The 25,192-nt window shown below is 48.6% G+C and overlaps 1 protein-coding gene and 1 long non-coding RNA gene across 2 annotated transcripts; one reads left to right on the top strand and one right to left on the bottom strand.

Annotated features, from left to right (window-relative positions):
- Nucleotides 1-1,008: 1,008 nt before the first annotated feature.
- LOC125364084 lies at nucleotides 1,009-3,294 on the bottom strand. Its single transcript, XR_007213407.1, has 5 exons — nucleotides 3,025-3,294; nucleotides 2,368-2,427; nucleotides 2,212-2,278; nucleotides 2,060-2,117; nucleotides 1,009-1,634 (listed from the first exon to the last, which is right to left on the bottom strand). It is a non-coding gene; the product is annotated as an uncharacterized LOC125364084 (long non-coding RNA).
- A 1,241-nt stretch (nucleotides 3,295-4,535) lies between these two features.
- Sypl2 (synaptophysin like 2) lies at nucleotides 4,536-24,201 on the top strand. Its single transcript, XM_048363753.1, has 6 exons — nucleotides 4,536-4,737; nucleotides 5,152-5,226; nucleotides 15,642-15,766; nucleotides 17,292-17,493; nucleotides 18,458-18,649; nucleotides 21,492-24,201. The coding sequence occupies exons 1-6, from the start codon at nucleotides 4,684-4,686 to the stop codon at nucleotides 21,636-21,638; spliced, it is 795 nt and encodes a 264-aa protein (XP_048219710.1). The 5' UTR covers nucleotides 4,536-4,683; the 3' UTR covers nucleotides 21,639-24,201.
- Nucleotides 24,202-25,192: the final 991 nt, after the last annotated feature.

Here is a 25,192-nt window from a genome sequence, read left to right as displayed (position 1 = left end):
TCTATGTTTAGCCTTCTAAGGAATCTCCATACTGCTTGCCAGAGGGGCTGAACCAGTTTACATTCCCACCAACAATGAAGTAGGGTTCCCTTTTGGCCACATCCCCTCCAACATTTATTGTTAGTTTTCTTGATATAGGATATTCTTACTGGGGTGAGATGGAATCTCAAGGTTGTTTTGATTTGCATTTCTTTTATGGCCAGTGATGTAGAGCACTTTTTCATATGTCTCTTGGCCATTCTCATTTCCTCATCAGAGAAGTCTCTTTCTAAGTCTTTAGCCCACTTGTTGAGGGGGCTGTTGGTTCTTTGTGGTTTTTGTTTTGGAGGAATTTATTTTTTTTAGATATGAGGCCTTTGTCCGTTGTATAGCCGGTAAAGATCTTTTCCCAATCTGTGGGCTTTCTGTTTATCTTGCCAGTTATGTCCTTTGCCCTGCAGAAGCTCTGTAGTTTGATGTAGTCCCATTTGTCCATCCTTTCTTTGATTTGTCACATTTCTGGGTCTTTGTTAAGGAAGTTCCGTCCTGTGCCAAGGAGCCCAAGTGTTTCTCCTACTCCTTCCTTTAGTGTTTTCAGGGTATCTGTTTTAATTTTGAGGTCTTTGATCCATTTGGAATTGATTTTGGTGCAGGATGATATATAAGGATCTATTTTTAGTTTGTTGCAGGTGTTGAACCAGTTTTTCCAGCACCATTTGTTAAAGAGGCTATCTTTCTTTCATCCTATTTTTTTAGCTCCTTTATCAAAGATTAAGTGGCAAGCACTCTACCACTAAGCCACATTCCCAGCCCCTAACTTTTACTTTTTCTTAAAGCATTTTCTTCAAAATTATGTATGAAGATTGTTTGGTTTTTCTGGGATTGTTACTTTTGTTTGTTTTAAATATTTTCTTATTGTTGTACACTAATGATTTCATGATCTTAAAATATATTAGGCCTTACCCTTTTTGCACAACACCTTGTCAAAAAATTTGTGTTCAATTAATAAACAAATAAATTAAAATATATATATATATTAAGCTTTATAACGTAAAAAAATCTTGACAGCCTTAGATTGGCTAGAACTCCAAAGGCTTGGCCCACAGAAGAAAAAAAAATTAGTTAGATTTCAACAAAATTAAGAACCTCTGCTATATAAAAGATAATATTCAGAGGATAGCACAAACCACAGGCCAGAAGAAAATATTTGCAAAAGACATAGTTGATAAGTGTTATACAAAAGAAACTTAAAAGTCAACAATAAGAAAATAAGAAACCTGATTTAAAAGTGTGAAAAATATTCAGGCATACACTTGACCCAAGAAAATGTCAAATAAATGGAGGAGTTGGGGGGAGGAGGGAAACTCAGCTAGGTTCCAGTAACCAGTAGCCATTTAGGAGGCTGAAAATGGGAGGATGGTGATTTGAGGGCAGCCTGGATAGAAAAGATCACAAGATCCTTTTTCAACCCATACCTTGGCATGGTGGTGCACCCAGCCACTTTTGTAGCTACTTGGTAGGTCACTGTCCCTGGCCAGCTGAGGCAGAAAGGTCCACGAGACTCCATCTCAACAGAAAAAGCTGGGCATGGTGGCGTATGCTTGTCATCAATTGCAAGCTGTTTGGGAAGCTTGCATAGGGATCCAGATTCATGCCTGAAAAAGAAGCAATTTCCCCAGTACATGGAAGGGCCGGAGGCATGCCCGGGCAGTGGAGTGAGTGCCTACCACGGACACCTGAGACCTTGAGCTTACCCCAGTGCCAGAAAGAAAAAGAGAGAAAAACACGCAACATGTGCCACTAGGGAATTACACATTAAAACAACCAATGTGAGATCACTACACAGAATAGTTTAAAATCCAAAACATTGACAATGCCAACAACGGCTGATGAAGAGGTAGAACAGTAGAAGCCCGTATTCATTGGTGGTGGAAAAGTAAAATGGTAAAAATCTCTTGGGAAGAGTCTGGCAGTTTCTTACAAAACTAAATATAATCTTACCATACTACCCAGCAACTTTACCCCTTGGTATTTACTCAAATGAGTTGAGAGCTGATGCCCCCCATGAAAACCTGTGTACCTGATGGTTATAGTAGCTTCATTCATTCATAATCGCTGTCATAATGAGCTTTCCATTGCTGTAATAAAACACCAGAGCAAATAAGTTGAAAAGGAAGGAAGATTGACTCTGGGCCACAGATTCAAGAACTTGAGTCTAAGGCTAGCTATTACCTCAGGGTCTTTCATGAAGCAGAACACTGTGTTGGTGACAGTAGAGGAGCTCTTCATCTTTGTGGCACTAGGAAGCAAAAGGGAAAGCTTGCTTTTAGAGCCCCTCCCCTGTTTAACATGAAGTCAAAAAACAAGTTAGATTATCTAAAACATTACCTGTTTCAATAAAGTTTAAAACAATCTGGAGAACATGTCTGGCGAGTCTATGTATGGTTTCTAGGTATACAATCATGTACACAGAATGTATTAAAACATACACGAAATTGATAAATTCAAGATAGAATACTGATTATTTGGGGGGAGGAAGGACTGAACACGGCATACCATGAGGGTATATACACAACTTCGTATTACATGCCATTTTTGTTTTAAAAACGAATTGACAGCCAAGTACTGGTGGCTCATGCCTATAATCCTAGCTACTCTGAAAGCTGAGATCTGAATATAAAAGTTTGAAGCCAGCCTGGGCAGGAAAGTCTGTGGGAGTCTTATCTCCAATTGACCACCAAAAAGCCCACAGTGGAGTTGGTGGCTCAAGTAGATCACTAGCCTTAAGTGAAAAAGCTAAGTCAGCACCCAGGCCCCCCTGAGTTCAAGGCCCAGAACACACACTCTCTCTCTCTCTCTCTCTCTCTCTCTCTCTCTCTCTCTCTCTCTCTCTCTCTCTCTCTCTCTCTCTCTGTCCCTTTCTCTCCCTCTGTCTCTGTTTCTCTCTGTCTCTCTCTCTGTCTCTGTCTCTGTCTCTCTCTCTCTCTCTCTCTCACACACACGCACACACAGAGGTGGTTTGAGGCTAGAGGAAGGTTTGCTAACGTTTAGCAGGGCTTGTCTGTCAGTGGTGTGTGACCTTCTGCTGCGTTGTTCCGATCCGTCTGCGCTCTGCTCTCTGTGTCACTCCGCATCCGTCGTGGTTACACCTGTTCACGTCTATCTGGTGAGGACTCAGGTGCACCCCGCGGCGTGCAGCGGGATCCTCGGGGCGGCCTGTGGAGGCCGCGGGGCGGGAATCACTGTTTGTCCTCCGGGGAGCGGGGCGCGGGTCGGCAGAGGCGGGGCGCGCGGTTATCTGGCCCACTGCGTGGACTTGGGGATCCACTCAAGCACAGCTCAGGAAGGCGCTTGCCGGGGTGGGGGGGGGGGGGGGGGCGGGAGGTGGGCGGGGGAGCCGAGCCGGCCGCGGCGGGCGGACGAGCTGGACGGGCGGGCGGGCAGGTCCTTCGCGGGGCGCCGGGGCGCGGGCGGGCAGGTCCTTCGCGGGGCGTCGGGGCGCGGGCGGGCAGGTCCTTCGCGGGGCGCCGGGGCGCGGGCGGGCAGGTCCTTCGCGGGGCGTCGGGGCGCGGGCGGGCAGGTCCTTCGCGGGGCGTCGGGGCGCGGGCGGGCAGGTCCTTCGCGGGGCGCGGGGCGCGGGCGGGCAGGTCCTTCGCGGGCCGTCGGGGCGCGGGCGGGCGGGTCCTTCGCGGGGCGCGGGGCGCGGGGCTCCTGCTGGACACTGTGGTTTCCGTATCCAGCTTTGTCAGCTTCACATACAGACGGCCACCTTCGCACCACGGACCCGAGACACGCTCGCGCACACTCACGGACACGCTCGCGCACACTCACGGACACGCTCGCGCACACTCACGGACACGCTCGCGCACACTCACGGACACGCTCGCGCACACTCACACTCACGCACGCACTCACGGACACGCTCGCGCACACTCACGCACGCACTGACACGCTCGCGCACACTCACACTCACGCACGCACTCACGGACACGCTCGCGCACACTCACACTCACGCACTCACGGACACGCTCGCGCACTCGCACCGACTCGGCGCGCCCCGCGTGGAGGGGGCCGGAGCGCCGTCCGTCCGCGTGCGGATCCCGGCCCTGCGCGCGCGGGCCGGCGCGGTTCGGGAGGCGAGCGGTCGCGGACGGAGCCTCGGGACAATCTTTTCGGCTCCGGCTATTGGGTTGGGGAAGGGGGGGGGGGAGAGGGAGAGGGAGAGGGAGAGACCGGCGGGCGGACGGACGGACGGACAGCGCGCGCGCCGGACGGCCCGCTGGAGCCGGGCGAGCGCGCGCGGGGCCGGGAGCCCGCAGTCGGGGCTGCCGGGGTGCGGACCGACCCCGGAGGCTCCGGGCCACGAACCGGCGCCGCCCCGGCGCCGCCCGCCAGCCCGCCGAGACTCCGGGTCCCTTTAAGGCTCCCCGCGAGCAGAAGGGGGGCGCGGAAGGGAGGCGGGCGCGGGGGGGGGGGGCGGGGACCGGGCCCCGCGCCACGTGACCCGAGGCCCCGTCAGCCGGCGAGCTGGACCCGAGTTTGAATCGGACCCGAGGGCTTTCCGCAGCCGGCGGGCAGCGCGGCGGCCACGGCCCCAGCGACCCGGCCCGCCAGCCTGGATCCCGGCCGGCCCGAGGCCCCGAGCCCGCGGCCCCCGCTGCCCCCGGACCAGGGAGCCGAGCGCCCGCGCCCCGCCGTGTCCGCATGTCCTCGACGGAGAGCCCCGCGCGCCCCGCCGGCAAGCCGCCGCGCCCGCAGGTACCCCCGCGCGCCCCGGGACCCCGGCCCCCCCACCCCACCCCGCGCGTGTGTGTCTCTCACCGCCCCCTCCCCACCCAGAGCTTGGGTCTGACTCTGACGGCGACCCCCCCACACACACGGGCGGGCGTGGGGAGCAGGGCCGCCCCCCCACACTGGGGCGGGCGTGGGGAGCAGGGCCGCCCCCCCACTGGGGCGGGCGTGGGGAGCAGGGCCACCCCCCCACACTGGAGCGGGCGTGGGGAGCAGGGCCACCCCCCCACACTGGAGCGGGCGTGGGGAGCAGGGCCGCCCCCCCACACTGGGGCGGGCGTGGGGAGCAGGGCCGCCCCCCCACACTGAGGCGGGCGCGGGGAGCAGGGCCCCCCCCCCGCCCCGTCCCCGCCCTGACGGCCGCCCGCTCCGCGCCCGCAGGTGGACCGCCTGCTCGCGGGGCTGCGCTGGCGCCGGCTGGAGGAGCCGCTGGGCTTCATCAAGGTTCTCCAGTGGGTGAGTCTCCTCCACGCCCGCCGGCCCGGGGGCTATTTCGGGAGCCTGGGCGGCGACGCTGACCCCGGGCCAGGGGTGCGGGTGGGGGCAGGGAGGGGGCGGCGACAGGTGGGCGGGGGAGGGGCGGGCTGGGCTGCTGCCCCGGCCCGGGGGGAGGGGGGCCCGGGGTGGGGGAGGCATGCCAGTCCCAGATTCGGTCCTTCTATGTGCAAGGAGCCCTTGCCCAGGGCGCTCACATTTCACTGGGCGAGAGGACCCGGGTGTAACCTTTCCAGAACTCTGAGCCTGCACATACCACTCCTCCGCGGCAGGGGGGGAGGGCGGAGGGGGGTAAGGTCCACTCTCCACCACCAGGGAAGCCTCCGAGGGCCAAGGAGGGAGGGGGCGGGCTGCGGAAACCATCCTGCTCCAAATCCACGAGGACCCGAATAACCTGGGAATGAACCCAAGGGACAGGCGTGAGGAGTGGCACGAGAGAGGGTCCCCCAGAGTCACCGGGGCTCCCGTAACGGAACAGGGGAGTGGCTGAAGGAATGGCGCATACTGCACCTAAAATTGAATACAAGGAAGAAAATTAAGACAACAAAAATCACAGTATGAAGCAAGGCACCGGTGGCCTGTAATCCCAGCTACTTGGGAAGCTGAGATCTGAGGATGGAGGTTAAAGCCTGCCTGGGTTGGAAATCTCTGCGACTCTTAGCTCTAATTAATCACCAAAAAAGCTAGAAATGGACCCATGACTCAAGTAGTAGAACACCAGCCTTGAGCAATAAAAGTTAAAGGACAGTGCCCAGGCCCTGAGTTCAAACCCCAGAACTGGCGCGCGCGCGCACACACACACACACACACACACCCCACACTATTGCATTATGGCTAAAATATGGCATGTAGAATATGAACACTGACCTGGAAAGCAGGAACCTTGGGTTGCGGGCCTGGACCTGCCTTTTTCAACTATGTGACCTTGAGCAAGTCACTTCACTTCTACACTAGTCAGATGTGGACCTGACCATTGGTAGGGTTCCCTTATGCCCTAAATAGGTTAGCATGCTAGAAAGAATATGGCCTTACATTAAACTTACTCTGTGACCTTGAAAAACTCATTTGCCTAGATCCTCTGTTTCCCCCATTTTGGTCTAGTGGGTACTTTAAAGCACTGGTACGCCCAAGCAAGCCTCCTGGGTGTAAATTAGGAATGGGAACAGGTGCAGCCAATCATAAAGACGTGTGTGTGGCATTTGTGCTCCTACAGAAGAAAATTTAAGTTAGAAAATCTATATACCAAACATTAGGTAAATAACTTAATGTGCTCTTAGCACAAAATGCAGCTGTGGAATAAATTACCTTTAATACTTACGAGGATTTAATTCAACATTGAGAATCATTGGAGATAGGTGTTAGAATTTTCTCACCAAATCCTGAATCATGGTTTGGATGAGAAGCATCAAATCTGAAATTCAAGACCAATAGTGTATTTGGCATTATCTATCAATACGTGATTAGGGCTATAGACCAGTTTAGTTAGCTCTCAAGTATAAACCCTGGGGCCTAATGGGGACTTTCCTCTGTCCCTGGTATCTCAGGAGTAGTGGCACCAATTGCTGACTAAGTCTTTTCACCTCCTACCACTTCCCTATTCTTTTTTTTTTTTTTTTTTTTTTTTTTTTTTTTTGCCAGTCCTGGGACCTGGACTCAGGGCCTGAGCACTGTCCCTGGCTTCTTTTTGCTCAAGGTTGACACTCTGCCACTTGAGCCACAGCGCCACCTCTGGCCATTTTTTGTATATGTGGTGATGGGGAATTGAACCCAGGGCCTCATGTATATGAGGCAAGCACTCTTGCCACTAGGCCATATCCCCAGCCCCACTTCCCTATTCTTTCCCACCATGTGAGTGAGTGCCAGAAGAGACCATATCAGAATGACAAGAAGGCTCTGAGTGACTGGTATTCAGAAGTACGAGAGCAGTTATGAGGCTGAAGTGTAAGGGTTTACTTTTATCTTTAAACTCAACAAATGGATTAACAGAAACTTGAGGAAGACTGTCAAAGAGGAGGAAACCAATGAGATCAACAGACCATAGACTCTTCTTTTCTGGGGAATTCTGAAAAGCTTCCTTCATCAATCCTGTTATCCACAAATGTTGTGTTACACACAGCACTTCTGCAAAGGCTGCACAGAGCATGTCCTAGGAAATTGTCTAGTCTCTGCCCAGGAGAGGCCCTAAGAATAAAGACCTACTTAATTTTTATGAACTTTAGCTTCACAGTGAAGAATCTTCACAAAAAAAAGACCTGCTTCTCTCATACTGCTAAATCCTAAGATCTGGATTGAGATATTGAACTGGCCTTCACTGACAGGGTAGCATCATAAGGAGACATTACTTGATTTTAATGCCATCCCAGGTAGCCTGAATTGAGGACTTGAGTTTTCATTTGCTTTTAATCTTTGTAGATGGGCTGACACAAGAGATAGGAAGCCACGCTTTAGTGGCTTATGCCTGTAATCCTAACTACATAGAAAGCTGAGAATTGGAGATTATGGTCAACCCAGGCAGGAAAAATATAAGAGATTCTGTTCCCCAATTAATCACTAAAAAGTCAGAAATGGAGCTGTGGTTCAAGTAGTAGGACATCAGCATTGAGCAACCAAGTCAAGGGACTGCATCCAGACCCTAAGATCACAAAATATAAAATAAAAATGTAGGACCTAGCACCAGAAATGGCATTGAAAACATCTCTTAAGTTGTTGTTTGTTTTTGTTTTTTTTCATGGAGGGATCAAATGTTTCTGATTAGAGGAGAAAAGCAAAAAAACACAGTCTTGCAGTTATGGAATGGTGGTTGAAAACTTGATTTGCCATTATTAACCAAAGGCTAAGGTCTTACAGGAATCCTTGCAAGAATATAGTGATAGGGCTGGGGATATGGCCTAGTGGCAAGAGTGCTTGCCTCCCATACATGAGGCCCTGGGTTCAATTCCCCAGCACCACATATACAGAAAATGGCCAGAAGAGACGCTGTGGCTCAAGTGGCAGAGTGCTAGCCTTGAGCAAAAAGAAGCCAGGGACAGTGCTCAGGCCCTGAGTCCAAGCCCCAGGACTGGCCAAAAAAAAAAAAGAATATAGTGATATAATTCTTTTGATCAGGAGTTTAGCCTTGTGTATCTTTAATAAGAGTCAGAAAAGAAGGCCAGGCATGCTGGCACACACTTGTAATCCCAGCTACTTGGGATGAGGAGTTTGAGAAGATTGCTGTTCAAAGCCAACCTGCACACAAAGTTAGTGCAATCTCATCGTAACCAAGAAAGCAGGAAGAGCACTACACATCTGTCATCCCAGCTACGCGGGAGGATCATAGCCTAGGCTGGCCTTGGAAAAATCTGAGACCCTGCTTGCCTAGCAAGTGTGAGACACTGAGTCTAAACTCGAGTGCTCTAGAAACAATAATTTTTTAAAAAAACAAATTGATCTGGTCTCGGTGGCCCAGGCCTACAACCCCAGAATATGGGAGGCTGGGATATATATACATACATACATACATATATATATATATATATATATATATATATATATATTTAAAAGCCATAGTAAGACTTTGTCTTTAAAAGAGAAAACAAACAAAAATTATTCAGAAACCAACTAGTCTTACCTCAATTCTAGATCTGGAGTCTATGTACTAAGCTAGCTACTTAGGTATTATAAATTAGTTACTGGAGAACTAGGGGGCTTCTTTGGTTGTTCAGTTTAGATAGGATCTTACTCTGTAGCCCAGGATGGCCTGGAACTTGCTATGTAACCCAGTGAGGACTTAAATTCCTAATTCAACTGCCTCAACCTCCCAAGTATTAGGACTACAGACATGTGCAGAGAACCTTTTTCTTTCTCTTATAACTTTTAAGAAAGCAGACTTTGGAGTCAGGTAGGCTTTGGTTTAATTTCAGTCTCCTGTGTTTTTGAGCCCTAGAATCTTGGGTAAGTGATGAAATCTTTATGTTTACATTCCTGGATAGGAGAGTAAGGCCTGCCTATGGACTTACAAGGTGGACTCTAGGTCACATCTGCAATGCACAGAGCATTCACCAGAAATACTGGTGTTGGTTCTCTTCCCTTCTATCTCCAAACCTCCCCTTTGCCCTAACTTTCTCCCCTTATGGAGACTACCCAGCTAGATTTGACCTTCAGTGAGATTATTCAAATACCACTCCAAATTTTCAATTTGATGGTAAGGCACAAATGAATCTCCGAGTGACTCAGTCATGAATCCCATTTCCTTATAAATAAATCATATTACCTTCACTTAGATGAGACCTCCTGATGATTCTTTCATCTCTGGGATGCTAAAGTAACTGATTTGACCCTAGGGTCTATGTAATGAAAAGGAGTTATTTCGGTAAGTATGAGGAATTTGGAAGGTCAACATCGAGTCTGTAAAATTGGTAAGATGGTCAGGTGTGACTGCTTCACAGCTGTAATCCTAGCTACTCAGGAGGCTGAAATGTGAGGACCGACTGGGTAGGAAAATCTGTGAGACTCTTATTTCCAGTTAACTGCTAAAAAGCTGGAAGTGAAGGGGTGGCCTAGGTGATAGAGCACTAGCCTTGCGCAAAAAAAACCTAAGGGACAGTGCCCAGACCTTAAATTTAAACCCCAGAACCAGCACCAAATGTCCACGAGACTCTTATCTCCCATTAACCACAAAAACTGGGAAGTAGAGCTGTGGCTCAAGTGGTAGTGCACTAGCCTTGAGCAAAAAGAAGCTTAGGCACAGAGGACCGGATAAAACAATAATGTAAATAAACACTGGGAAAATGGTTATGGAGAGAATTTCAGTAACAAACTTGTCTTATGCCCTGCATTAAGTGACGGTGGTGGAACTCTCTACACCGACAGGATTATCCCCAGTCAGCAAGTCAGCACCAAAATGGAACCTCATCCTTCATCTGACATCTTCCTGACACCTTGGTAAAAGAGTTTCAGAGGGGGGAAAAGATAGAGGTAGAGAATAGACTGGGATCATCACTGTTTTCAGCCAGTTATGGGAAGAAAGCTGACACCCGAATTTCTGGGGTGATTTCTGGGGTGATTTCTGGGTCTCCATTTTAAACATTTTTTTATTTTAAAATTTTATTTGCCAGTCCTGGGGACTGAACTCTGGGCCTGAGCACTGTCCCTGGCTTCTTTTTGCTCAGGGCTAGTACTCTACCACTTGAGCCACAGCGCCACTTCCAGCTTTTTCTATATATGTGGTGCTGGGGAATTGAACTGAGGGCTTCATGTATACGAAGCAAGCACTCTACCACTAGGCCATTTTCCCAGCCCCTGGGTCTCCATTTTTGACTGTTGTTCTTTATGACCCTTCTGTTTGTCTCAGAGCCTTGTCCATGGTGGCGGGGGTGGTTTTAGTTCTCTGCCTTCTGCCCATTCATCTTAGCCTCTTGAGCAGTTAGAGAAGGAAAGGAAGCTGGGGTAGAAAGAGTGGAAGGTTGGGGGCCACGGAGGGCTTGAGTGAGCATGTGTCTCTTTGACACTTGCAGTCCAGACTACAACTCCCTTTGTTGCAGTCCTCACTGAGTACCAAAGAGACCTTTCCTTTAGTCCTAGTAACTTGTAGCCACTAAGGTTTTGTTTTTTTTTTTTTAACCTCTTTTTGCTTGTTATTCTTAACATAAAGCTTCTTATTTTTTCCACTGTTATAGACCCTTGAACTCACAGCCTTGCACTTACTAGGCTAATACTCTATCACTTGAGCCACACCTCCAGCTCTGCTTTTGTCTGATATAGTCTAGCAAAATTTTCTGCCCAGGATTACCTCAAACTGCAACTCTCCATATCTTAGTCTCCTGGGCAGGTAGGATTACAAGTGTGAGCCACTGATGACACTTCTTTTTTTTTTTTTTTTTTTGCCAGTCCTGGGCCTTGGACTCAGGGCCTGAGCACTGCCCCTGGCCTCTTTTTGCTCAAGGCTAGCACTCTGCCACTTGAGCCACAGCGCCACTTCTGGCCATTTTCTGTATATGTGGTGCTGGGGAATCGAACCCAGGGCTTCATGTATATGAGACAAGCACTCTTGCCACTAGGCCATATTCCCAGCCCGACACTTCTTTTTTGATGTGATCCTTGACAGCAGGAACCAGGTCTTACTCATCTTCATATCTCTACATCTGGGTACAAGGGACATGCTCAGTGTTGAATAAGCGAATGAACTAGAATGCTCCCTGGAGGGAGAATCAGGAGATGGGAATTTGAAGCCTGGCTCTTACATTAGCTAAATGTGACTTTTAGAAAGTCAGTCTTTTATAGGACATCTGTTTCCACCTCTGTGAAATGAGACCTTTGGGCCTGATAATCTCTGAGATCCTTTTAGTTTTGTGAATCTACGAGTGCTTCTCTGATTTTCCTATTATCAACTTAGGCATCAAATTTTCTGTTATCTGGCACCATCTGACCAGTGATTGGATTCAAATCAATGTTTTGGGGTAGGGATATGGTTCAGGGGGAGAGCATTTGCTTAAGAACCCAGATTCAATCTCCAGCATAATAAGATGAACAGACAAACATACTCTGTAAGTAGAAAAAATTCATCATGGGTAATGTTTAGAGATTCCTAACTTCCAAACAATCAGAATAGCCTAGAGTTAACAATAAAGTTATGATGGGTTTATTTTGCCATTGAGGAATCAAAAAGCAGGGCTCAGAATTCTTAGAACCTCAAGGTCATCATTTAGAAATAGCAGAAATCTCAGTGATGATAGAAAAGTCCTATCATCTGTGCTGATGAATAGAGTACATCCAAGCCATGTAACACTTATTGGGCATATACCTTGTACCCAGGTGGCTAGAGATATGAATATAGTACTTCCTACTGAATTCTTGAAATGTGGCTGATATAGCCAAGTATGGCTGATATTAAATAATTTAAATAGGCACAATTGGCCACTGTTTTTTTGTTGTTGTTGTTGTTTTTGCCAGTCCTGGGGCTTGGACTCACGGCCTGAGCACTGTCCCTGGCTTCTTTGCTACCACTTGAGCCACAGCGCCACTTCTGGCTTTTCCTGTTTATATGGTGCTGGGGAATCAAACCCAGGGCTTCATGTATGTGAGGCAAGCACTCTACCACTAGGCCACATTCCCAACCCTGTTTTTTTGTTTTGTTTTGTTTTGTTTCTGGTCTTGGGGCTTGAACTCAGGGCCTAGGCTCTGTCCCTGAGCCACTGTATGTTCACTACTAGTGTTCTACCACTTGAACCACAGAGCCACAGCACCACTTCCAGCCTTTTCTGTGTATGTGGTACTGAGGAATCAAACCCAGGGCTTTGTGTATGCTAGGCAAGCACTCTACCACTAAGCCACATTCCCAGCCCTGGCTACTGTTTTTGATAATATAGCTCAAGAACATGAGCTCCATGAGGACAAATTTCTTCACTGCTAAAGAATAGTGCCTAAAATAGTGCCTGGTACACAGAACAAGCTCAAGAAATGTCATGTTAGCCTGGCATCAGTGGCTCACAGCTGTAATCCTAGCTACTAAGAAGTCTGAGATCTGAGGACTGATGTCTGAAGCAAGGCCAGGCAGAAAAGTCTATGAGACTCTAATAGCAATTAGCTAGCAAAAAGCTAGAAGTAGAGATGTGACTCAAATAGTAGAGAGCTAGCCTTGAGTGAAAAGACCAAGAGAGAGAGCATGAGGGCTTGAACTCAAGCTGGAATACCAGCCAAGAAGGAAGGGAGGGAGGGAGGAAGGAAGGAAGAAAGATCATTTTATGTGAATGTTCAACCTTGTCTGTTAAGTGAAAGCTGGTAAAAAGAAGGCTTCATAACTAACCGGTTATTCACTGCTCCAAGTTAGGAATTCCTACATACCTGCCTAGGAAATTTGTAAGGGGCCACTCACTAACCGCCGATAGGTAAAAATACATCATCCCACTGTTCTGTCCCTTCTGCCACGTGACCCCACCCCCACCCCACAACTGTGTCCAGTTCTTAGCATCAGAAACCAAGAGGAAAAAGAAACTCCCAGGAGAAATCAGAGACCCACAGGGCAAACAAAGAACAAGAACATTTCTCGGAGGAGATCCAGTTTCATCGTTGTGCCTGGAAGGCAGCTTTGTGCACGTGAAGGTAGGATGCAGAGGCTTACAGCGACTTTTCTCAGGCTCTGTCAGAAAGGTGAGGAAAAAGGACTCTGCTGCAGCCCATTTGATTTAATTCAGTGGTGGAGGCTGACAGCAGAAGCAGGGAGCTTTCCCTGTCTTCTTCCATTGGTGTCTTCACCAAGGGAGACCATTCTCATTTGTCTGGAACAAACTTCCTGAAAACAGAGGTGTACATTATGACCTTGACAGAGGAGTCAATGACTCTGGTGTGGAGCTAGGCCAGGCCACCCGGGCAGGGCAGTGGCACCGGATACCACCCTAGGGCAGAGCACAGCTGTCCGTAAGTCCAGCCAAGAGCACATTGACTGTTAACTTCAGAGGGTGAGAGAATTCCAGAGCTAGAAAAAGCCACTACCCAACCCCTCATTTTACATACATGACAGTGGAGACTCGGAGAGTGCTGTCATTCAGCTACTTTGTGGCAGGGCCAGGACTAGAAACCAGATTTTGAGACTTTACATTCAGGTCTCTTCACTTTAAAACAAGCATTTAAAAAAACAACGCACAACTCTGTTCTAGCCTCTGAATGCAGGATTTCAGTTTAGATTAGTTGTCATCTAGATGCTTAATATCTCAAACAGTAGTCACAAATACGCATACAGAAATTGAACAAGCATCTAGAAAACACACATAAAACAGAATAAGCTCTCTGCTCGATACAAGCCAAAAGGAGGTGCACAAGAAACTGGGACTGAGCACACATGTGTAAAAGAATGAGATTCCAGGGGCTGGGAATATGGCCTAGTGGTAGAGTGCTTGCCTTGTATACATGAAGCCCTGTGTTCGATTCCTCAGCACCACATACACAGAAAAAGCCGGAAGTGGTGCTGTGGCTCAAGTCCCCAGGACTGGCAAAAAAAAAAAAAAAAAAACCGAATGAGATTCCAGTTTATCACTTCCTTCTCTAACCAAAGTGCATTTCCCAGGAAGATATCTGAGAATCACAGGAGGGGAACAATCTAATTTTGCTTAAGGCTGCAGCTGTAGTCAAATGTGATGAAAGGCACAGAAGAAAACAATTCAAGTGGTCTGAAACACCTCCTATCTTCCTCATGATGGGAAATGGCAGCATAAGCATATTACAAAGAGGAATATCAGTGGGGAACTAGTGGAGGCTGATAAGGCAAGTGGAAGGTACATTTTCCTGGGCGTGAGCCAGGACTGTCAGCACTGGCCCAGCCAACATAGTTGCTGGAAGGAAATGTGCTTTCAGGGAAGTTAGGCTGACTGTACCATGGGAAAGCTTGGAGGAAGATTCCCTCCAATCATACTGTATCTCCAGTGAGGTGGGAAACCATGCAAAGTCAGGAACAGGGTGAGGGCAATATCCCATGACTGGGCCAGGTGCTGGTGGCTCACACCTGTAATCTTAGTGACTCAAGAGGCTGAGATCTGGGCTGGGGATATGGCCTAGTGGCAAGAGTGTTTGCCTCGTATACATGAGGCCCTGGGTTCAATTCCCCAGCACCACATATACAGAAAATGGCCAGAAGTGGCGCTGTGGCTCAGGTGGCAGAGTGCTAGCCTTGAGCAAAAAGAAGCCAGGGACAGTGCTCAGGCCCCGAGCCCAAGGCCCAGGACTGGCAAAAAAAAAAAAAAAAAAAAAAGAGGCTGAGATTTGAGGACTGAGACTCAAAGGCAGCCTGAGCAGTACAGTCCATAAGACTCTTTATCTCCAATTAATCAGCAAAAACCTGGAGGTGGAGCTATTGCTCAAGTGGTAGAGCACCACCCCTGAGTGAAAAAGCCAAGAGACAGAGCTCAGGCTCAGAGTTCAAGCCCCAGTACCAGCCTTCACACACAAAAAGATCCTAGGACTGGTTCAAAAGAAAAATAAAAGGCATTGTGGGCATTCCTGATCTGGGTTTGTGAAGGGAAACCTTATTCTGATGGTGCTTTTTCTCTTGGAGAAGAAAAATTAATTCTAGCTTTGAGATAGTTTCCAAAGCCTAAATTACAGAAGTTTTGTGTTAGTTCGGCTACCAATGTTACTCAGTGTCATGCCAATGGGAAAATCATCCACTTGCTCTCTCGCCCTTTTCCTCTTCGTTTGGCTATTTGACCCAACATCTTGGACAGTGAACACAGCCCCCTGAGCTGCGAGATGAATGGCAGCCATGGCTTGCTGCCCAGGGGGCCATAATTAAAGGGAATCTTCGCTCCTTGCCTCCTTCACACCTCAGCACCTGCTGGAGTCAGGGACTGGCTCTTTACCTTGGCCAGGTGAGGTCTTCCGACTCTCAAAGGGGCTTTACTTTCTCTCAGCTCTTTGCTATTTTTGCCTTCGGGTCCTGCGGCTCCTACAGCGGGGAGACAGGAGCAACAGTTCGCTGCAACAACGAAGCCAAGGACGTGAGCTCCATCATTGTTTTGTTCGGCTATCCCTTCAGGTGAGCAGGGATTGGTTCGTTCCTGGCATAGTGTCTCTCACTAGACTGGCAGGACCTGCCTGGTCTCTCCCACTTCAGGAAACGTATAGATTCAAATAGGATGGTCAGACTTGGGTTCTTTCTGCCTATCGGCCATACTAATCAGAAAAAGATATAAAGCAAACCACAGAAAGATCACTGTTAGGATGTTTTACACCAAGGTCAACCTATCAAGGTCATAACAATCCAGACAAGCAGAATCCAGGCATTGGGATGGAGGCTGATAGGAGGTTTGGCAAGTTGGGAAGCTGTTTCTGACCCTCAGCAGTCTCCCCTGTACTTGGAAGTAAAGAAGCTTTCAGTTTTTATATTCTAAAAAGTTGATGTTAGATGTCCACCTGGTGCCACCAGAATACAAGGAGCCATGCCTTGATCAGGAAATTGAAGAGGACACTGTTTCCCAAGCATTTGGGAGCGTGGCAGAGTGGGTGAGAATTCAGAAGAGAATGGAGAAGCTAGGAGCTAGGTGCTTGTGCCTTATGCCTATAATCCTAGCTACTCAGGAAGCTGAGATCGGAGGATCAGGGATCAAAGTAAGCACAGGCAGACAAATATAAGAGATTCTTGGGCTGGGGATATGGCCCAGTGGCAAGAGAGCTTGTCTCGTATACATGAGGCCCTGGGTTCGATTCCCCAGCACCACATATACAGAAAACGGCCACAAGTGGCAGAGTGCTAGCCTTGAGCTAAAGGAAGCCAGGGACAGTGCTCAGGCCCTGAGTCCAAGGCCCAGGACTGGCCAAAAAAAAAAGAGATTCTTATCTCCATTTAACCAGAAAAGGCCAGGAATAGAAGTATAGATCAAGTGGTAGAGCACCAGCCTTGAGTGAAAAAGCTAAGGGACAGCCTGAGACCTTGAGTTCAAGCGCCAGTACTGTGTGGGCAGGGGTGGGAAGGAGAAGAGGGAGTAGGGAGAGACATAGTTTATCTTTTCAGAAATGTTTAGTATCAACTTTTCCAGAAATATTTAGTATCAACTCCCAAGTAAAAGTGTCATATATATATATATACACACACACAAATACATGTATACAATACAAATATATATTTATAATATATACATATATAGCGTATACATGTATATATAAAACAGGCTGTGCTTTTCTCTTTATTAAAAGGCCTACATGAAGCCCCAGTCTTGAGAACGGATGAATCAAGCCTTCATTTGGCTACTGCTTAACCTGGCCCTGTACTTTGCCAGGGGCACAGTGATTGACTTGTTTAATGGTTTGGCTCCTAGAAATAAGGGCTGAGGAGACAGGGCGTTCGTGGTGACCACCCCTGGGCAGGTGAATGGCGGCTGTGGTGGCAGAGCGAGGTGGGAATGGAATCTTGAGGAAGTTCCTGTCTTGACGGCCAGACTCCCTGTGGAAATACCACTTCTCTTCTTATACCATCCCTTTCCTGGCTCTGTGTCAGGAGCACCCCTGGGTGGGGGAGGGAGAGGCTTGCCCTTGCTTAGGATGGTCTCCTTTGCCACCTGCAGGTTGCACCGGGTCCAGTATGAGATGCCTCTCTGTGATGATGACTCCACGTCCAAGACCATGCACCTCATGGGGGATTTCTCTGCGCCTGCTGAGTTCTTTGTAACCCTCGGCATCTTTTCCTTCTTCTATACCATGGCTGCTTTGGTCCTCTACCTGCGATTTCACAAGCTCTACACGGAGAACAAGCGCTTCCCACTGGTGGTGAGTAAAAATCGACCAAAGGAGTAGGATTAAGAAGTGGAGGGAACATTTGTTAGGAGGCTGAGGTCAGAGCTGAAGGGGAGTACCAACATGGTGGCCTTCCCGAGACCTTCACACCTGTATGTGGACTTGCTGCCACCCCCCAACCAAACACTAATTGCTTCTGCCTACAGGAGTCACATAGCAGGAGCAGACAACCTTCTCAAGCAGACAAGTTATTCAACCTCTCTACTCAACCCCTCAGTTTCCTTATCTATAAAATGGGGGTGAATTAATATCTGTCCCATGGTGTGTGGAGGGAGACAAAATATGTATTCAAAGAACCTAGTACATTATCAGCCCCAATGACAGCTATTATTAGTATTATTTCATTTACCTTTCCCAGCATGCAAAGTGGAAGCTTTGCTTTAGGAACTCAACTGCCTTGAGTCCGCTTTATGCCACTGCTGATAGTTGAGCAATTGCAATCAGAGAGGAAGCAGGAAGGAAACATTCGGGAGTTTAGATCTCCTAGGGTTTTTGTTTGTTTCTTTGGGGGGGGGGTGTCCTGGGACTTGAACTCAAGAGCCTGAGCTTTTGTGCTCAAGGTTAGCGCTCTACTACTTGATCCACAGCTCCACTTCTGGCTTTTTGGTAGTTAAGTGGAGATAAGAGTCCCACAGACTTTTTGCACAGACTAGCTTTGAACCTCAATCCTCGGATCTCAGCCTCTTGAGTAGTTAGGATTACAGGCGTGAGCCACAGGTACCCAGCTAGGTCTCCTAGGCGATTTGAGTAGTAGCCTTCCCTTGGTGGCAGTGAAGAGTGTTCAGAAGCATGTGGGCCCCAAGGCTTTGGGTGTCAGATAGAACTGGAAAAAGCAGCTCTCTTGGGACTCTCAGATTCTAGTGTATCATAGCAAAAGAAATAAGCAGGAATGGTGGGGCCCTTCTGAGTGTATTTCCTTTCTCTCTACTCTTCCCAGGACTTCTGTGTGACTGTCTCCTTCACCTTCTTCTGGCTAGTAGCTGCAGCTGCCTGGGGCAAAGGCCTGACTGATGTCAAAGGGGCCACACGGCCCTCCAGCCTGACGGCAGCCATGTCTGTGTGTCATGGAGAGGAAGCAGTGTGCAGTGCCGGGGCCACGCCCTCTATGGGGCTGGCCAACATCTCTGTGGTGAGATTTGTGATCGCTGGAGAGGTCTAGGGGAAACCTTCCTAGATAGCTAATCCCGGGAGGAACAGAGACAGCATCCCCTGAGCTAGAGTTAGCACCTCCTGTGCCTAAGGCTGGCACGGGAAGACACGTTGAGATGAGGGAGCCGGCCCCATGCTCAGGCTCCGGAGCCTTGGCCTGGCAGCTGCCTCCCACCCTTCCTTGCTGTGCACACTGTGTGTGGGCACAAGTGAACATGCGGAGGAGGAGTTTAGGGATATGGCCCAGCTGACCTGGGAGTAAAGCCAGAGTGAATGAGAAGGGAATCCTCGCCACTTAGCCTCCCACACTGCAAAGAGGTGTTGGGATGGAGGCTGGTCCAGTTGGTGGGCATTTATCCAGCCATCGCCGTGGTTAAAATGTTGAAATCTGGACCCATCACCTGAGGCTCTGAGCTTCATCTCAGCGGTCTCAGATCCACTCTGAAACTGTCTTGGGTTACCCAAAGTCACACAACTAAAATGAAAGGCTGGTATAGCAACGAGTCTTCTGAAACTTACTAGGATCCTGATCATAGGTTTCTCACCACATTTTGTTGTTGTTCTTCTAGTACTGGGGCTTGAACTAGGGTCTGGATGACATCCTTGAGCTTTTTTGGTCAAGGCTGGCACTCTGTGACTTGAGCCACAGCTCCACTTTCTGCTTTTTTTTTTTTTTTTTTTTTTGGCCAGTCCTGGGTCTTGGACTCAGGGCCTGAGCACTGTCCCTGGCTTCTTTGTGCTCAAGGCTAGCACTCTGCCACTTGAGCCACAGCGCCACTTCTGGCCATTTTCTGTATATGTGGTGCAGGGGAATCAAACCCAGGGCCTCATGTATATGAGGCAGGCACTCTTGCCACTAGGCCATATCCCCAGCCCCCACTTTCTGCTTTTTTGCTGATTAATTGGAAATAAGAGTTTCACAGACTTTCTGCCTTGGCTGATTCTGGACCAGAATTCTCAGGTCTCAGTTTCCTGAGTAGCTAGAATTACAGGCATGAGCCTCCAGTGCCTGGCTTCTTCCATATTCTTCATGATTTTTTTTTCCACATAAAAAAGCAAAGTAGGGGGGACTGGGAATATGGCCTAGTGGCAAGAGTGCTCGCTGCGTATACATGAAGCCCTGGGTTTGATTCCCCAGCACCACATAAACAGAAACGGCCAGAAGTGGTGCTGTGGCTCAAGAGGTAGAGTGCTAGCCTTGAGCAAAAAGCCAGGGACAGTGCTTTTTATATATCTATACATTTATCTACCTCTCGTCATCTATTATTTTTCTTTTTTCTTCTTCCTTTTTTTTTCAGACAGGATCTCAATATATAGCCCAAGTTAACCTAGAACTCATAATCTTCCAGTCACAGCCTCCCAAGTACTGAAATTATAAGTGTGCATTGCCACGCCTGGTTAATCAATCCATTTTTAAATGTATTTCAAAGTTCATGGCAACATCAGAACTCTTCCATTCAACTACTTAGGTTTTAAAACATTTTGTTTTATTTTTTATTAATTAATTAATTTTTGTGTGAGTACTAGACCTTGAATTCTTAGCTCCCACTTACCCTTAGCTGTTTTGTTCAAGGCTTTTTGTTTTTTCTCAGTCATGGGGCTTGAACTCAGGACCTGGGTGTTGTCCCTGAGCTCTTTTGCTCAAAGCTATGGCTGGGCCACTTTGAGCTACAGCACCACTTCCAATTTTCTGGAGTTTAATTGGAGATAAGAGTTTCAGGGACTTTCTTGTCCTGCCTGGCTTTGAACTGCAGTCCTCAGATCTCAGCCTCCTGAATAGCTAGGATGACAGGCCTGAGCCACTAGTGCCTGGATAAAGCTGATACTCTCCAGTCAGCCTCACTTCTATTTCTGGCTTGTTGGGGAGGTGTTTTTTTTTTTTTGTTTTGGGACTCAGGGCCTGAGCACTGTCCCTGGCTTCCTTTTGCTCAAGGCTAGCACTCTGCCACTTGAGCCACAGTGCCACTTCTGGCCATTTTCTGTATATGTGGTGCTGGGAAATCGAACCCAGGGCCTCATGTATATGAGGCAGGCACTCTTGCCACTAGGCCATATCCCCAGCCCCTGGGGAGGTTTTTTGGTTTCTTTCTTTTCCTTTTCTTTTTTCCTTCCTTCCTTCCTTTCCTGCTTTCTTTTTCTATTTTTCTTTTCTTTTTGGCTAGTTAGTTGGAGATAGAGGGTCTCTCAGATATATATTCCCAGGCGGGCTCTGATCCTTGATCTTCAGATCTCAGACTCCTGAGTAGCTAGGATTACAGCCATGAGTCACTAGTGCTCAGCTCAAAACATTTAAAATAAATATCTGAATGGAACTAGGCACACACCTGTAACCCTAGCTATCAGGAGGCTTAAGCTGGAGGATGACTAACTTTCAGCTAGCCTGGGCTGTATAATGAGACCCTGCCTCAAAAACAACAAGAAATAAAACCAACCAGCCTGGTCTTGGATAAGTACCGTGGACAGCTCCAGCCACACCCACTCCACAGAAGGTGATTCTAGCAAGTCCAGTATGTGTGTGGCCTGAGACTCTTAGCTCCTGACTCTGGTTTGCATATAATAAGTACTCTAGGAACCAGATTTAGCTAGTGACAAGTTCCATCTTGGGTACATGCCGTGGACACAGACATTTTTGCCAAAAAATCCCTTAATGTGTGGTAGCCTTGAACTCTGATTCTATGTCAGTTCTTTGTCTCTCTGTCTCTGTCCTTCTGTCTGTCTCTCTCTTTCTTGTTGTCTTTCTAACCTTCTGTGCCTCTTCCCCCTGCCTATTCTCACATGGTCCTTTTAACTATTCTAATGAACTCCTCTGCTGTCTTTTTCAGCTCTTCGGCTTTATCAACTTCTTCCTGTGGGCTGGGAACTGTTGGTTTGTGTTCAAGGAGACCCCATGGCATGGACAGGGCCAGGACCAGGGCCAGAGCACCAACCAGGAGAGCGCGGCTGAGCAGGGAGCGGTGGAGAAGCAGTAATCAGCCCCCACCTGGCGACTCCCAGACTGGACAGCACCTCTCAACACCTCCAGCTTCCAGGACCTCCCTCTTCCTCTTGCAACTCCCTTTCCCCATCATTCTGGGCTTTGAGATGATGAATGGACAGTCATCTGCTGTCAGAAACCTGGGCATCCCTCCCACTGGCTTCCTATCCCTCCTCTTGCTAGAGCCCCTGAGGATAAGAATTTAGTGCTTCTTGTCTATGGCCCAAACCAGACATGTTACTGGGGTCTTACCTGTATCTTTCTAGCCTCTGGGAACCAGCCTCAGTCGCAAGCCAGAACTAGGGGCAAGACACCAGAGCTCTGAGACTGGTCCCTAGCAACCACCTTTCTGTCACCTGTTCAGTCTCAATGCAGTAGGGGTTAGGGAGCTGGCTGGCAGTCTTGCTCCTATCCCTGCATGGAGGGCACAGCAGTGACTTGGTGACATCCCTTAATGGCTGTCATTTAGTCCCTGTGTCTGACCTCTAGCCTGCCCAGAACACAGTGTTTCCCATTCTCTTTTCTGGCCTCTTGCTTTTCTATAGCACTTACCACGTGTGAACCAGGAGGTCTATCAGCCTAGAAAAGGGCCTGTAGAGGGTCCATAGGAGGCCTGGCCTTGGTGGGAGCAGTTAAACTGCAACTGAGTTGCAATTTCAAGGAAGAAAATAAGGAAAGTGACTGCCAGAATCGGTTTTGTCTATCCCCTTCATCCTTCCACCCACCAGGCTGGGGTACTCTAAATCCTACTTACTCTAGAAACTTCTTACCTCCTTCTCTGCCCTTTTTGAGTTTGGTCTCATTTCACCCTTGAGATACAAGACAAGAGGCCTAGAATAGCATCTCCATTTCAAGATCTCCTCACCTTACCTCTCAGCCTATCTCCCTACCCCAGCCTCTTGGGTCTGAGGCATTCAAGATCTTTTGAAGACTGCCCAGGCCTTCTTTTCATTCCCTTGGGGCCAGAGAAGGGCTTTGGCAGGGTCCAAAAGACCATCGTGAGGCTGATCTGTCCCAGAGCCGTGGGACAGGGATAGACGGGCCCGTTTCTCCCTTATTCTCTCCTTGTTTCCCCCAGCACCTTCTCTAGTCCTTCTTTCATCCTTTCCCTTCTCACCTTTACAGTGCCCGCTCCCTGGCCTTCCTTCCCATCCTCTCCTTGCTTCCTGTTTCTGCCAGGCTGTCTCCTCCTCAGTCCAGGGTAGGCCGATGCTATTGGTGCTTCTTCACTTCGGGACCCAGTTCCATATTTGTCTTTGTCTGACACCTCCTGCAGTCCCTTTGTGGGCCCCTGGGCCTCAGAGTGCCAACTGGGTCAGGGCCCCCTGCCTCCGACCTGGCCCGAGACACCCCAAACTGTCCCACCATGGGGCTGCTCAGGGAAGCAGGAAGAGGGAAGAATTTACCCTTTTTTTTTTTTTTTTCTAATCCAGAGCCAACTGGCCCATTTAGCATCCCAAAGGTGAGTGTGTCCTGTACCAGTCTCTCCTCAGGACTGAGTCGATCCCTTCCACCTCCTCCCCTCCCTTGGTGCCATTCATAGTAACTTGTGCATTACTTGGGTACTAAAGGCTTAAGACCTCTGAGTGAGGGCCACTCATTTCTTGCATGGGTCAATTTCCCCCACTTGACAGGGGAAGTGTGAGGTTTATAACCCTAAAAGTTATGGGGTCCTTCAGTAAAAGAATTGGGGTCATTCTTTTCACTGTTGGTTTTATCCTTTTTTCAGATTTTGGGGAAGGGATTTGAGGAGGGACAAAATGAGAAGAAAGTGAATATGTTCCTAAGTCTGAAACTCTCTGTCCTGCGTTGTCCCATGAAAAGGAGGGAGGGTGGCCAGTTTGCCTACAGCTCCAGACACAGAGAACAAAGGGGGTGAACTTCCCTTTTCTTCAAGCTGGCCCCAATGGGGGGGGGAGGGGGACTGTGAGTAACTTCTACTGGAACTTTGTTTGGATTCTGTGTTTGTATTTATAATTTAATAGAAGTATAAAAGATAAAGCGGTCTCATTTGGGGACTGATCTTAGCAACTGGCCCTTCCACTAGGAAAAGGGGGGCTGCTGTTCACTCGTGCCAAGAAGTCCTAGCTCACAGCTTTCCCCTAGGTGGGAAGGCTCTTCCTCATGCTCAAGAGGCTGGCTGGTCCTTGATTTAGGCTCTGGTCACTCTCACCATGGCCATCCTAAGAAGGGCTATTTCACCTGACTGCCTCCAGAGGGCTGGGCTGTTCTCACAAGACTTCAGTCTCCTTCCAACCAGGGCTGACATCACTGCTTTGCCTAGTGGAACCCAGTGTAGGAGATATCTGGTTTCTCCAGCTGCTGTAGGAGGCCAACAGACAGGGCACTGGCCCTTTGCCCTGGAGGACTACGACTCCGCTGGAGTGCCCACCTAGGAGCTTTCCTAGACACGAGCCTACCAACATCATGGGCATGGGTCTCCTACTTCTGGGATTGCAGATCAGCGGTTGGGGGAGAATGTTGCATGTTGTTTTCTGGTGCTTTATTACACATTTGAATAAACAGTGCTGCAAGCATTTACCATGAAGGAGCCAACACTGGAACCCTCCTGGGAATTTTCTTCTTCTTCTCCCTTGCTTTGAGACCTTGGATAAAGGGCTGGGAATATGGCCTAGTGGCAAGAGTGCTTGCTTCGTATACATGAAGCCCTGGGTTCGATTCCCCAGCACCACATATGTAGAAAACAGCCAGAAGTGGCACTGTGGCTCAAGTGGCAGAGTGCTAGCCTTGAGCAAAGAGAAGCCAGGGACAGTGCTCAGGCCCTGAGTCCAAGGCCCAGGACTGGCAAAAAAAAAAAAAGACCTTGGATAAATATCAGTATTTCTACCAAGACCTCATTCCACTCCTCTCTACTCTGCAGCCTAAGCAATACAGTATGACGGCTGAGTAGTTGTTCCTGGCAGGCCACAGTCTGGTGACATTGTCTCTTTTTATGGCACTCCATTTGTCCAATGTAACTGAAACTCCTTAGCAAATCTGGAGCAAACTCAAAGGGGGAGAAATAGTGGCTTCCACAATGCTGTTTCCATTTGCTCTCCTACAATCTGTGACCCAAACAAGCTTCTTATCAGGAATCTGAGGGCCATATGCTTTATTCTCTAACATATACAGTGTGTGTGTGTGTGTGTGTGTGTGTGTGTTCTAGTACAGGGACTTGAACTCAGGGACTGGGAGCTATTCTTTAGCTTTTTCACTCAAGGATACTATTTTTTTTTTTTTTTTTTGGCCAGTCCTGGGCCTGAGCACTGTCCCTGGCTTCTTCCCGCTCAAGGCTAGCACTCTGCCACTTGAGTCACAGCGCCACTTCTGGCCGTTTTCTGTATATGTGGTGCTGGGGAATCGAACCTAGGGCCTCGTGTATACGAGGCAAGCACTCTTGCCACCAGGCCATATTCCCAGCCCCCAAGACTACCACTTGAGCCACAGCTCCACTTCTGGTTTTCTGATGGTTAACTGGAGATAATTAATGAACTTTCCTGCCCAGGCTGCCTTTGAACTGCAATCCTCCGATCTCAGTTTCCTAAGTAG

This window comes from Perognathus longimembris, chromosome 15 (genome assembly GCF_023159225.1).
Source record: "Perognathus longimembris pacificus isolate PPM17 chromosome 15, ASM2315922v1, whole genome shotgun sequence".
Lineage (NCBI taxonomy): Eukaryota > Metazoa > Chordata > Mammalia > Rodentia > Heteromyidae > Perognathus > Perognathus longimembris.
This window is presented reverse-complemented; position numbering and strand designations above follow the sequence as displayed.